This window comes from Scomber japonicus, chromosome 11, assembly GCF_027409825.1.
Source record: "Scomber japonicus isolate fScoJap1 chromosome 11, fScoJap1.pri, whole genome shotgun sequence".
Taxonomy (NCBI): Eukaryota; Metazoa; Chordata; class Actinopteri; order Scombriformes; family Scombridae; genus Scomber; species Scomber japonicus.
The window spans coordinates 9,580,631-9,596,135 of record NC_070588.1 but is presented as its reverse complement, the minus strand read 5'-3'; the positions used below and the strand labels follow the sequence as shown (position 1 = coordinate 9,596,135).

The 15,505-nt window shown below is 39.6% G+C and overlaps 1 protein-coding gene across 1 annotated transcript in view; it reads right to left on the bottom strand.

Moving 5' to 3' along the window:
* The window catches only part of ptpn4a (protein tyrosine phosphatase non-receptor type 4a), an 84,874-nt gene that overhangs the window by 23,944 nt on the left and 45,425 nt on the right, over window positions 1-15,505 (bottom strand). Inside the window, 9 exon segments of the mRNA XM_053328669.1 lie at window positions 1,819-1,907; window positions 3,013-3,103; window positions 3,796-3,848; window positions 3,850-3,910; window positions 8,052-8,108; window positions 8,516-8,560; window positions 10,411-10,489; window positions 11,415-11,457; window positions 11,956-12,063. Coding sequence (XP_053184644.1) covers window positions 1,819-1,907; window positions 3,013-3,103; window positions 3,796-3,848; window positions 3,850-3,910; window positions 8,052-8,108; window positions 8,516-8,560; window positions 10,411-10,489; window positions 11,415-11,457; window positions 11,956-12,063 — 626 coding nt within the window.

The window sequence follows — 15,505 nt, the reverse complement described above, 5'->3', positions numbered from 1 at the left end:
AATAATCACTATGTGAGAGGTTACCAAAATATTACACAGCACATTTCTCAGCAAAAAGGGTTCCTGGAGGCAGTTCAAGTAGAGCTGGCAAGCGGACTGATGGCAAGAGAGGTGGGTTTGTAACTAGAACATCCATAGTTTGATTTCCCAAAAATCTGGCGGGGGAAATGACAGAGACCCACTTTCAACTCTCATCAAACAATTACGGCTTGAGCTGCTGGGAGAAAAAAAAAAAGCAGCGAAAAAAAGATTCAAACTGAGGCTCAGAGAGGAGCTGCTAACACTGGCCCCCGCAGTAATGTGTACTGTGTGTATGAATATATCAGCGGAGAATGCTTGCAATGTCCTGCTCCTCGTCCATGCAGTTGCACTCATTCTCACCTTTGAGCTGCCAGGGTTTCTGCTTTTGGCCACAGAGTTGGTTTTCGGTAACCTTGCTCGAAGGTTCCCAGCAAGTGTAACTGAAACTGTTGGCCCTGTGATCACAATATTCTTTAAAGGGGACGCATCATGTATATTTCCAGGATTATATATTTATATTATGGGGTTTTACTACAATATTTGCATAATGTAGATTTAAAAAGAACCTCCTTATTTATCTATACTGAATTTTTATGCAGCCCCTGAGTTCAGCCTCTCTCTCTAAAATGCTGTTTTAGCTCTTGACTCTTTAAGCCCCCCCCCCCCCCCCCGATGATCCCACTCTTTTCTGATCGGCACACTTCCAGAAGATTGGAAGGCTATGTAAGGAAACAGTAATAGAAGGATTGCACTTATTTTTCTCCTTCTGGACTAGTAATCGAAACTTCACAAATAAAAAATCTGAAATCCAATCTGAAATATGTGAACGGACATTACAAACAACCCATGGGGCAACCTTATTAACAAAGGCTACAGAGCGGATGGCTGTTAGTGGGCATTTAGAAACAATATGAGGTCATCATGAGGAGGAAGTAGCGTTGTGAAGTAGTGTTGCAGAAGCGTTCAGAACCAGCAACAACCTGGGATTGTGACTTTCAGGAAGGATTTTCAAGTTTTAGACCTTTGACCATATTTGGCATTCATAACCGACATCAAAACAGCATCAAAATAACAGCAAATGAAAAAAAGCATAATATGTCCCCTTTAATGTGTCACACTGAGTATCTGAAACAGCAAATTATTTGGCAGATTCATTCTTAGTCAAGGACTATGTTTTGCGTCAGTTGTGATCTCTTTCTTTATATTTAATTTTCATTTCATTTTATTATCATATTATAGACATTTTCCCACTGGAACTAGGGAGATGATATTGTGTGTTTAAAGCCTCTGTATCATCAGTACAACCCTATTCATTAGCATTAACAAGTTAATCTCTGCCACTGTTACTCTGGCTCAAGGCGTCTCCCAGGGTACCGTACTGGTCCCGCTCTTCCTCTGCGTACTCCCGCTCATAATATCATCCGCTGTCATCGTCTCAACTTCCACTGCTATGCGGATGATTACATATTCACCAAACCCAACTCCACTGCGAGTCACCCCACCCTGACCAACTGCCTCACTGAAATTAAATCATGGAAGTAGGCCAAGTTTCTAAAATTGAACTGTGACAAATCTGATATGATCAACACTGGTCCTGGAGCAACCTCTCACCAAAGCCACCCACAACTTATCCCCCCCTCCCACAGTTAAAAATCTGTACTTTAAATCTTCATCAAATGGTTTCAGGTTTTGTAATTTCGAAATTTGTTTTATGGGGGGGATTTTTGTGTGTGTGTGTGTGTGTGTGTGTGTGTGTGTGTGTGTGTGTGTGTGTGTGTGTGTGTGTATGTCACTCACCATGGGAAATAGTTGATCCGTACCCTGTTCTTGTAAACCACAATGCCGGCGGACATCACCCCAATGAGAATTTCTGTGTTACTCTGGTCCTGATAGAGGGGGAAAGGAGTTTTTTTTTAGAGAGTGTGTTGACTGAACAGGTGGAGACACAAAGAGGAGGGCAGTACAACAGGAAAATAAAGAGCAAGAGGTTTTCGGACAGGCTTCCTCACCACTACAAAACAACCCGCCCTTTTGGGTAAACCTGCCTCAAACCAAGAGCAGAGGGTAATGAGACACTGTAAGATCTCCACACACACAGTAGGACAGGAAGAACTGATTACTTGTGGGTTCTGCATTCAGTAAATATTATATTAGAGCCCTCAACTTGTTTAATGCCACTGAGACTTCTGTGCTGATTTATAATATCATTTAGGAATGCAATTCTTTACAATATGCACTAGACTTCCTCAGGGGACTAAAACAAAGAAAGATTTGTGAGCCTGCAAAGTTGTCCAGGAGGAAATGTATATAATGCATTAAACTGAAAGCATAATATGAATTTAAAACTGCTCTATACCTGAAATTAGGCACAATACATTAACTCCTGCTTACTGCATGTGCAATGTGATGCTAAGGTTGACTGAAACACGTCTTTTTAATGCTGCTTCATCGATGTAACGACACTGACTTTCTGTGAGCTCTGACACAATTTCCCTAATCAGTAATCACGTGAAACCAACTAGAAAAGACTGTTGAGTTCAGAGTGATGATTTATTCCTGGTGACCCCATTTCAGGAGTGACTTTCATGTTTCAAATGAGTGTTAAACATGAGCTGCATTGCTGCACTTGTAAACTGCTATGGGAGGAGCTGGAGATGAGATCAGGCTGGAGCAATGTTCAGATTCAACTCAGCTTCATGTGATCTTTTTTACACAAGTGGCCACAAGAAAGGATGTAATTGATTAAAGGGGAAAGCTTTTACAGAGTGGGACTTCCTGATATCAGGTTTTGTATTACAATGGGACTAAATCATCTTGTTCTGGTCAGGTTTTTGTGCAGGAGGTGAGGAAAAAGTGATGTCCCATTGATTGCTGGGAAAATACAACAAGGAACTAGATAAACAGCAGCACAGAAACAAACAAACACAAACTATACAGTAGCCTAACATACACACAGAGGTCTTACCAGAAGCGGTATCAAACCTTACTTACCCTTGCATAGTGCAGCTCTACCCCGTAGAGCTCCAGCGAGCGTGCTGTGTTCAGATAATTAAACTCTGACTGGGCAGGAGATAGACCACTGAGAGAGAGAGAGAGAGAGAGAGAGAGAGAGAGAGAGAGAGAGAGAGAGAGAGAGAGAGAGAGAGAGAGAGAGAGAGAGAGAGAGAGAGAGAGAGAGAGAGAGAGAGAGAGAGAGAGAGAGAGAGAGAGAGAGAGAGAGAGAGAGAGAGAGAGAGAGAAGAGAGAGAGAGAGAGAGAGAGAGAAGGGTAAAAACACACAGACAGCGATCAGTGGTGTGTGGAAGCAAAAGGAGAGATGATGACAGAGTAGGTAAAAAAGACAGTGTGCGTTAAAGTGAAGAAGAGTGATAGTGAGAGAGAGAGAGAGAGAGAGCGCGAGAGAGAGAGAGAGCGAGAGAGCGAGAGAGAAAGAGAGAGAGAATGGGATAAAAGAGCATGAAATGGGTAATCAAAGAATGTAATGGAAAGGAAAATGTCACGTAAACTGTGGTGTATTATGAGCCATTTGAGTGTGTTTGTGTGCATCTGCATGTGTCTACTGATGGCAGAAACCATTACTTACACTGCAAGAACAAATAGTGTCAGTATAAATAATATTTGACACGATGCAGCAATGCACATGCATAAAGATGAACATTATATACAGAACTTATTCAAGGACTGGCATCGGTTTTCAGTGGTATTCTTGCACATTCACGGTTCCCTGTGTGTGTGTGTATGTGTGTGTGTGTGTGTCAGTTCCTGTTTACCCTGTGCTGCTGGTGATGTTTGGCGACCTCTTTGTGGAAGTCTTGTGGGGGGTTGGGTGATGAAGCAGAACTCAGACAGATAACCTTGAGAATGCTCCGTTTCACTGTAGTCCCCCAACCTCGGCTACACAAAAGAGAGGAGAGACATTAATATGAGTCAATGTGTCAATACTGTTTTAATCTGCAAACAAAGAGGAAAAACAGAGAGAGAGCATGAGATTATATAACTAATGATTATGTTTCTCAGTTAATTTATTAGTTGGTAGCTTTTGTTTTGTCCAAGATCCAAATATATTCATTTATTTAACAAAAAAAAGACAAAAGAAATCAGAAAATATTCACATTTGAAGAACTGAACTTAAAAATGACTCAAACTGAATAACTGATAATCAAAATAGCACTTAATTTTATGTCTTTACTCATTGCAGCTCTACATACAATTATGATATTTAATCATATGTCAAATTTACTTCTAGTCAACATTATTTTTCTCAAATAAAAAAGGTGAAAAACCGATTGATCCCAATTAAATAATGCATTAATTAGAACAAGTAAAGGCTAAAAACACAGCAAAAGCACATTCTGGTTAAGTAAAAACATTTCATATTATTTAATCTGTTGATAACAACTTGTCTGTACTACTACTGTAATACTGTCTTTAAGTATTCAACCAGAGACGGGTACAATTGAAAGACTCTTCAGCTGTCAGCTTATTTGTGGTACATCTGACAAAATATGACAAAATATGTTTGCATTGCCAATATGGCCAACTGGGAATGAACAACCATTTACACCATGCTACCCATAACCATCTTCCTTAATCTCATCTGACAACTAGAAGAGTGCACTCAGAGTGCAGTTCAGTGCCAGGTGTGGACAGTCTGGATGTCAGTTTTATGTGTCACGACAAAGACCAAAATGTGGCCTGAAACAGACTAGGTAAGACTTGTTTTTAGCTCAACTGGCAGCCAGAAAACGCCTTCTACTGTGTTGTAACACATATTGAATAATGGCAAGAAGTGCTGAAAAGAGGAAACTGTAAGCTTTACTACAGGATCATAAGGAATGGTATGTTTTTGGCATTTTCTAAAACACTATTTCATACAGCAAATGGCCAGAGGCTTTTAAATGTGCAAAGAATAAAAAATACATATACAGCTGTTTTCACAAGACAAAGAAAGGAGTGATTGTAGATAACAAGAAGAAACATAAAGAATGAATTTATTCTTAGATCTCTATTGGCTTTCTGAGCTCTCAGAGACAAGGAGCTCAAAGCAAATTCCCAAAGCCATTAGCTCACCAGCTAGCAGTTGAAGCTCAAAAGCATCAATTCACTCAAGTAGTCCCTGGACTAACCTACTAGCTGGTAGCCTAAGCATATTGACCAATGAATCAATTCCAGGTCACCCGTTTATTGATGTGCACACGTCTCCAGGGAGAAATTAATGTACAGTCAATAGCCTAAGTCTCAGTAAAGATAATGCTGGTCTTGTTTTATACTGCAATTATTACTTCAACACTGTTCAATGTTAAAGACATTTAAAGCACAAAGACCAGCTGAAAACCTCGTCTTTTATTTTAGATTCATCTCTCGATGTGAAGTCCACACTCAAAAGGTAGATTGGCTCAAATTAGGAAAGACCAGCTTCAGCTTAAGCTTTTAATAATGACTAACAACTGTTCATTTTGGATGATGGATTTACATAGAGTGATGGTAATTTAGTGTGTGTGTGTGTGTGTGTGTGTATGTATGTGTGTTTCTCTTTTAACGATTAACACCTGACAGAAAACCTTTTTTTACCCCCCCATACAATCCACTACTGTCAATATAAATAAATGACCAAATGTAACACCATGCAACTCAATTAAAGACGAAAAAGTGTTTGATGATGCAACATTTCTGTAAATGTGAAAAGTTGCATCACACAAACACCCAACTAATGCTTTAAATATATAAATAGATAACTAAAAATGGGTAATCACATTTTATTTATTTATTTTGTATTTATTTAACCATAATGTTGTTATTTATGAAGATTGGGGATTGCAGTGGTTTTTAAGACAGTATTTGGTCCATTTTAAAACAAGAATGTAATCCACTGCAATGGATTTGTGGTGTTTTGAGAATGCAAGCTTTAGTGTGGGATTTAGAGTGATCAGTGCTGGCACTTGGGCCGAGCTAACTGAATTAGCAGCATAGCAGCTGCTTCAAGCCGTCCCGTCCCCGTCCCCCCCAAAGCAAACATTTATCTTCATAATCTGGGCTGGCACAGAGTAAAGTGACAACCTTGCTATAGAGTGTAAGTGTGTATGTGTGTTTTTTTTGTGTGTGTGTGTGTGTCAAAGCAGTAGTGTGATGATGTCGGTTGTCTAGGCCAAATCTCCTGTCTGACCTATATAGTGTAGCTGTGCAAATTCCCCACAAAACACAGCAGAGAGGTAGAGGACAGAATGAACGAGAAAGAGAGCAGAGTGGTGAAGGGAGGAGGGGGAGGGGGAGGGGGAGGGGGGGGGTAAATGGTGAAAAAAAAGGGATAAGCAGAAACCTATCAAAAAGACTAAACAGATAAAAGAAAGGACAACAGGCTGCGTGAACACAATGAGCAGCGGTAAAAAGAGACGGACTGAGTGAGACAGACCAGTGTTTCGGGAGTCATTATTCTGACGACAGAGGGGCCCAGTCAGCGTTTAACCCGAACGTTAAATCACAACAGTGGATGAGATTAGCGTTGACGCTGAATGTCCACTGACTGGTCTGTTGGTCTGCAGTAATGTGTAACAACCAGTGGAGTTTGGTAAATAATTAGGCCAACTACAGAAGGCTACTGTAATTTATTCAGCTGTAAACTGTGTGGCTGTTGAAAAAAATTTGGGGTTCAAATCAGGCACAGACTACTACTGGAATATCTTTGTATTATTTAAAGTTGAAAAAACCTTCTTATGTATGTTATACTTATGTTATACTATACTCCAGTTGGATCCACATGGAGAGTTGGGGCTAGCCGGGAGTTTAGCGGAGCGTCAGCTGCCGCATGACCAGAGGAAAGCACAGTTTGCTAGCCCCGGCTCTCCATGTGGATCCAACCAGAACATCGAGCCCCAGTTCTTTACTCTAGTTAAAGTAGGTATGTCGAACTGCTGAATACAATGAAGCCTGCAAAGGAAGCACCGGGGTCGCCAGGGGGACCAGTTCAGGGAGGGAAACACAGCCAGGTAATGGAGGAGGAGGCGACAAATCGGCCTGTTATACTGGTAAATATGTTCATTTCAGGTCAATGCAGATATGTCATTTTAAAGCCTTTATCAATTGATACTGATGATGTACCAATATAATCATACATCCCTAGTTATACTGTCTCTTTATGCAGCCTCTCAGTTCAGCCTCTGTCTGAAACTGGCTGTTTTAACTCCTGTCTGATTGGTTAGCTTCAGGCGGTGGCAGCTCCAGAGACTACATAAGCAAACAGTTGAAGTAGTAGTAAGATTCAACTTCTTTTTCTTGTTCTTTACTTGAAATGGAAACTTCACAAGAAAATCCAAACATATGTCAAAATGTGAACAACCTGTGGAACATCCTTAGAAACAATGTTCACAAAGTGGACGCCTGTTTTTGAGCATGCACAAACAATCTGACATCATGATGGGGAGGAAGTGGAGGTAACACAGCAAAGGGAGCGTCCTGGGCTTTTGACTAGCAGAGCAGCATTTTAACACATGTTCCTGTCTGTTTTGGAGCTTTTGCACAAAGACATCCCACATCAAAACAGTGTGAATAATAACAGAACGCACAATATTTCTCCTTTAACAGACATTGTTCATGGAAATTCAGTAAGACTTTACACCTAAAGCATTTATTTATTCATAATTTCTGCACTTAAACACGACTGATATTTATAAATGTGGATACTGAAATAAAATATGAGAGCTTAAATAAAGAGCTTAATGCACATCTGCACCTGTAACCCAAAACATCCACTCGCCTCTGCGGTTGCAGCACTTTTCCATTTGCCTTTGTACAATATTGTGACTTAATCGGGACTGCAAAAAAACACCCAAGCCACAATCACGCAGAATATTTATATCAACTGCATTTCATTTCACCACACAGCTTAATTGAATTGTAATGGCTTCAGAGCACCAGCTATAAATGCACTGGAGCAACCGCAGTCATTACAGTTAACAGTGTGAGTAGTTAAAAGGAGGCCTAATGAATTGCATTTCCATTGTTATGTAGAGTGGGGTGTATCCAGGGAGCACTACTTACATTGAACAGCATAGGACGCTAGCAGTGCGGCCGTGTTGTGTGGACAGGGCAGTCTGGAAAAGCAACCGGAACACACATGTAAACACATTTATACATAAATAAACACACACACGATGATTTAGCTTTAGCAGAGGTTGCTCACTTATTACAGTAACAGTGATGTAGAAATGTAGAAAAAACACAAACCAAGAAAGACAAATAAGTTATTTACATTAATAAAAACAAGTTAGGAGATGTTTACATATCTGCTTCTGTGTATGTATATGAACTTATAAACTCTTATTTACTCCGGACATACCGAGAAACATCATCTGCACATTTTCTTGAAGACCACCAACGTTCTCAAACACAACTATAACCTATTTTGTGAGGGCATCTGGCAGCTTTATGTGACACAGACTGAGCCACCCTGATTATACAGGGGAAAAAAAATCTAACACACAAGGGACAACATGCTCACCTTCCAGTTAATATATCCTGCTTGATCTGGAGAAAATATTGGTACCTGAGGGAGGAAAAAGAAAAAACACATTGCATTAAAATAATTGGACCAGCGAAGCATTCCCTTTGTTTAAATGGAAGATATGACGGCAAAGACGAGGAACAAACACATGCCCGGCGGTCACGTTATGACAGCGACACTTTTGATGTAATTGCCTGTTATGTAAAATGAATGGAAACCCTTTTAAAAGTGGCCTTTATTTTCTCAGTAGCACAATAAGCTCATTTATTATGGCACAAATAATGATCATCTCTTAGAAATAGCTCATTTTAGACATGTATAGAGTCCTTATATACAGAAAAATTAGTCATAGTTTTAGGGCAGAGAGGTTAACCCACTGCACCCCACAGGTATCAGTACTATTTAAAAGTGTTGCTGTGTACTACACCAGAAATACTCCGACACAGCTCTCATGAGTGTGTTTTGTACGTCACTCCAACGTACAATAAACCAGATCAGCGTGTCAGATCCGAGGCTCGCTATTCACTGTAATAAGCTGTATACAAAGTGTTGATAAGGCTCAGGGAGTGAGGCCATGGCTGAGAGGCTGACATGAATACCAGGCAGAAAAAGGCTTTGTGGCTTTGTGGCGGTGCCGTGACACTTCCTCTGCACTGCGTTAATGTAAAACGCAGAGTCGCATGCATTATGTTTGCAAAAACTGTGTGTTGGATTCCATCTTATGCCTTTTTTCTTCTTTTTTTTTTAAACAGACATACCGGCTTGTAATTTTTTTTTTTTAATGAGTGAATAAATGAAGATCTGTTCCCATTAATCTAATGGAAAGGATGAGGTCTCAAACTGATTTTTAACTTCTACAGAAAGGAATTATATTAACATTTATTTTATTTTATTTAGTTTGTATCTAATAAAAGCTCTGCAACATACTGTATATTAGAGTCAACAACATTATATTTCTCTACTCTTGGTCATTATACGAATAGTTTTTTTTGATGACTGGTAGGCAACAGTTTAATCTGATGAGAAATCTGCCATAAAGTTATCCTACATACAGTATAAGTACAGTTTCACCTGTTTAGACAAGTGTTTGTGTAACCTGTACAGTAGGTACCTGTACGTATGTGTATTGTGTGGACTGTTGTATGGGCTTTTTGGTATTTATTTATCTTGCCTGTATAAAGCACTTGTGACTGAATGTCTATGAAAAGCGCTATTTACATATATTTTACTTTACTGGTTGTCATGGCTGTAAATCTACCAGGAGCTTTAAACTGTTGGACAACAATTTAACACACAATTTTCTGCCTTCTGAGCCATTTTTACCATGCACTACTCTGACCTTGATTCTTAGCATTTAAATAGTTAAAGTATGACCTGAGCTTTTGAGGTTTAATATCTTCCAGAAGGCCAATTGATGGAAGTTACAGTACAGAGATACCACATGAGGACAGTAAGAGCTTATGAGTGGCTGCTAGTGTGTCTTCTACTTTTAGAGATTGTTCACAGTGAAAATTGAATAAAGACTCAGTAGTCTTCTCTCCAAAGCCATCTGTACTCCACACCAGCACCTGCACAGCATTAGTCTCATATGTGATAATGAAACACGTCAGACCTTCCCATTGCTGCTTGTATCACAAAGTGAATGCATTAATGTGGTGAATATAATTAAAGCACGATGAGGCCTGATCATGTTTGATACATCCGTTCAGTGTTGCTGTGGTGAAACCTGATGTTCATCTATAGATCCAAAAAAACACGTTTGTGTCGAGAATAAATCCAGCTCCAACACCTTTCCAAAATAAAATCCTTTCCAAGAGATAATACTGAACATTTATAAGCAGAAACTCTCAGTACATAAGACTCTTTTCCACTGTAAAATTAAAGACTCTTACCGCGTGTATTCTTCCTGAAGTTTACCGGGGTCTGTCACAAAGAATTTGACTCTGAAGCTCAAGTTGTGGGGAGACCCTCCTGGAAAAAATAATGCTTCACAGTTAGGAGGGGTGGGAGGGGGGGGGACACACAACGTGGCAGACTTGTGAGTGAACAGAAGCTGGAAGTGAAATGTAAGCTTTTGTACTTCTTTTAAAACTGGATTTCATCTGAGAGTCAAATAATGCAGTGATTGAGAAAACATGTGAGGCTATTTGAACCGAACACTCAATTCATTTAATTAGATTATGATTGTATAGATACTGTATGTTCAAGGCTTTGCAGAGTGTAAGATAAAAAAAAAACAGTTTGAAGAGAAGAAGCTCTACCTCAGGCATTGAAATGTAGTAAAAGTGATACTGACTGATAGATCTACTTTATTTATGTAGGTTTTTCTAACCTTTACTGGATGTACACAGATAGAATAAAAGACTGAGTGTAACATAAGCAAGCATACATGAATACAAACACATGAGGCTATATTCATACACTGTGTAATCCTGTGGTTATTCCTCAATGAGTCAATCACTGAGCATAAAAGCGGAGTTGAATTACAGTTCAGTCGCTGCTGGAGGGGCAGCCGCAGATCCAACCGAGGCTACTTCTTAAATGTTCTATATGTTGCAAATTCTACTGCTTATTGTTCAACACAAGAGTTGAAATAAAGTTTAATCGTTGCTTTAGGCAGATGCAGAATTTTCACACAAAAAAAAAACAAAGTCTGTGTGGACTGGAAGACTTTTGCTTGAGGTGCAGTGTGGATTTTTTTTTTTTTTTTAAATCACCACTGAGACCGGACTGCAGACGACTGCTGCTTCAACCAGCCGGTAAAATTTTGAAATTCAAGCAGTTAAGACTGACTTGAGTGAACTTGTTTGGCTTTAAGGATTTTTGACTGATGTTTGCTGAAAAAAATGGTCTGAAGTGGTTAGTTAAAGGTTGTATGTTGGTGGATTTCACCTACTTTTTAACTGTTTCCTGATGGGCTTGTTGGGATCGAGCCAGCGCTGTAAAATATTGATTAAGAGACACTTAGAGACACCATAACGCTTCCAGGGCATGACTACACCAGCTAAATTATTCAACACTGACCACACACACACACACACACACACACACACACACACACACACACACACACACACACACACACACACACACACACACACACACACACACACACACACACACACACACACACACACACACACACACACTCCTGTCAGAAACACTCACATACTGCACACATGGATACAAACACACACCGATATATTATAAACACAGATATAAATGTACAGTCTAGATAGTTGAGATTTATATGATCATACATGCTTCCTCATGCACACACACACACACACACACACACACACAGGTTTAAAGATGATATTTTTACAAATTGTCACTTTCATTCACTCACAAACACACACACACACACACACACACACACACACACACACACAAACACACACACTCTCTCTCTTGATGATTTTAAATGTTGTACTGACAGGGGCATCTGAGGAGTCATCAGTCAAGTGCAGGCCAAAGTAGTCTCTCTCCGTCAGCTCCAGGTGCTTGTGGACAGCATCCTGTAACACCTGGCCAAGATCCGCTTTCTAAAAAAAAAAAAGAAAGAAGAAGAAGGAGGACAGAAAACACACAATTAATTAGAAGTTCATAAATTTCCATTGTGTAAAGAAAAAAAAAAAAAAAAGGAAAGGAAAGGAGGGAAGGAGAGACGAACAAACTGGGCGCATTCCTTTGCACAAAGATAACAATGAATCACGCCCTTGTCCGTTTGATGTTCCTGAACTCCTCAGCGAAAGGTCACATGAGAGACGGGAGGGGGGTGGTGAGTGGGGGGGGGGGGGGGGGGGTTGGGAGGGGGGCACATGAACGAGAGAGAGAGAGGATCCGATTAAGCTGCATCCTGTGCAGAGGAATGTCGCTGCATGTGCCATATTGTAGAGGAAGATTGAAGCATGGTGCCGGCACTCCTAGCACACAGAACCCTCCAACCCCCCTCCTTTCCCCCCCTCCGCACACACGTCTAAATTATTTAAACGGTCACATTTCACCAATTAAGATTCATGTGTGATTCATCCATGCTGAGTCCTATTTAATATCACTCTACAAGAGAGAGAGGGGGAAGGAAGAGGGGAAAGAAGAAGGACATGTAGAAGGAATTATGTTGATGCGTGCCTGAGGGCTACTGTCGTGTATTTATCTAGTTTGCAACTTGAGTTTTTGTGCAATGACCATGTAACGCTATCTGACATCTTTCTAGCAATGACACAAAGTAATGCGGCCCTCAAAAAAAAAAAACTGCACATGTTAAATGTTGTCAGTATGAAAAGTTAACAGAGCGTCTAACAAGTAGTAGTAGTGGGCTCTACTTTCTTTAAGGCTGTTTACGTGCGCACTGCGGCTCTATTGAATTTGTAAGTAAAACGTTAATTACATATCAGCTTGTTTAAATGGGATCACGGTTCCCACGTGGACCAGCTGTCCTAATGTCTTCTTGGAGAAAACAGAAACATTTGGCTCACATGTAAGCATCTGATCGTGCTTTTTTTTTTTAATTCCATAATCAAAAAGCATGATTCATGAAGCAAATCCCCGTTTTAAGAGTATAAATATTCACATACAGAAACAGTGTGTGGATATTACAGAGAAACCATTTATTCAGTGTTGCGATTAACAAGAGTACGTTCTCTCGTCTTTGCGGGGTGTTTACATATGAGAAGAGGATTACATGGATTGAGGAATGAAGATTTATTGTTACATTTATTGTGTTTTACAATGTTTTGCTCCCTTTGAAGTCTGAGATTATACATGTTAGATAATAATTACTGAGAACATGTGGAAAGATTGAACTATGCAGGACTCAACTGTTTTTCACCATTTTTGGGTGGGACTGAAACGGTGGCTGGATGATGTATAGTGGTAACTAGCATGACCCCTCTCTCACTATATAAACACTAGAGTACACGTAGTCATAGTTACTATTTTTACAAACTTTCATCAAAAGAGAACAGGGGTTCACTTTGGGTAAACTACTTTTACTGGTGACTGGGCCATTTTCGGTCAATGTTAGCTATCACTGAGTTATTTTAAACCCGGCTGAAGCGTCTGTTGAAGGTTGGAGACGCCAACATGTCTCCGGTCAGAGGGAGAGCATTTTGACAGGCAGCGCTACACCAAAAAGCACCAAAAAGGCTTTTGCTCCATTGGTGAACCATACTGAAGTACACCGAACTCCATTGAAAAAAAATCAACAATCGAACACAATGATAATTGTTGTTAACAAGTCATTAACGTTTAATTTTTACTGAAAGAAGTCCTCATTATGAACAAAATATTTGCCAAATTAAACAGTAGCTCCTTACATTACTTCATTTTTAAGATGTCATCCATGTTGCTGACTTTACAACGCTGATATTAAATTGTGGATTTCTATACAGGAGTTTGGTAATGAGTGTTGTTAGCTCAGAGGCTGTTCAGTCAGGCTGTCCTTTCAGCTCATTCAGCTAACTCCAGCTGTTTTTTTCACAATTTCCAACCCTAATTTTATATATTTGGCAACTTTTTTAATCATTTGAATTTAGCTGGGTGGTTAATTACACATTTTTTGTGGTGCAACAAACTCAAACCACATTTATTATTCTTTAAATGGACTTTAACTAATAACTTTGTGTCGAATACTTTGATGAAAAACTGTTTTGAGATTTAAAAGTAGCAGATACAGAAGAGTCAGAAGTTTACTGATGAAAAGCAGAAGTAAACTTGACTCTTCTATACCTTCTTCTTTTATTAAAAAACAGAAAAACAAGCTGTGGTTTAAAAAAAAAAAAAAAAGAAGAGGGAACTGACTTCAGTGCAACTCCAAACCACCATCTGTCTGAGGCCAAGTTTGCACAAGGCAGTGGCGTGGAAAGAGGAACGTTTTAGAGAAAAACACAGAAAGTTCAGAAAAGTGATTAAATTCAAGTGAATCAATGACCATGTGATTTAATGTCGTTACGTAATTCCACATCTACAAGGTCCGCTTTCAGAAAACTACTGCATGGAATTTGGACAGGAAGTAATTAGTACGGTTTGGTGTTTTATGTTTTTTCAAATGGTCGCAGACAAAGAATCTTTATACAGATAATAATCCTCACTATCATCAAACAGGTAGAAAGAAATGGGGTTTTCTTTGGGGTGGTTTTGTCCATAATTCCTCATCTGTTATGATGAGAAGTAGATATGGAGGCTTCATGCAGAATCCATTCAGGTTTAATCCAGTAATCCAAACCACTTTATAGGAAGAGGAAATGAGGATTAAAGTGAAACTGAACCTACTTTATTCAACATATTTAAATGTGAAAGCAGTCTGACACTCTGAATGAAGAAATAAATGACTAAAAATTGTCATTTTTGGGTTTGGTAACCTTTATCTTCATTTCGAAAGCATGCAGACTGTTCACTCGCAATGAAACCAGGGTCACAAAAATAATAATAGGAACATCTTTTACATACTGATACAAGATAAGATACAAGAGCCACTGAGGGGAAAAAAAGGACAGAGAAAGAGAGCGGACGGAAAGAGGAAGAGAGATAAAAAGAGAGAGAGAGAAAAAGTGGGAAATCATTTATTAAAGACGTCATTAATATGACATCGTTTCATGAGAGCAGGAGGAGTGAGAGGATAAACTGTGGGACCACAAATTCACACCTGGTCTGACTATGACTTTGAGAGAATGAGGGAGAAGAAGAGATGAAGAGAGTGAGCGTGTACTTCCATCAGTGTGCAACTAATACACACACACACACACACACACACTACTGCTTTCATCCACCTCTCCTGGTGACACACTTTTAAAGCCCAGTGTGTGTGAGTAAAGTGTGCGTCTCTCTCTCTCTCTGTGTGTGTGTGTGTGTGTGTGTGTGTCTGTCATAGGCTACTTTCAGGGACAAATGTCACACTTTTCACCTATTTTTGGTCAGCGGTTAAGGTTATGTTTAGGCCAGTAGTGGTTATGGTTAGGGCAAGTCTACAGGAAATTAATGTAAGTC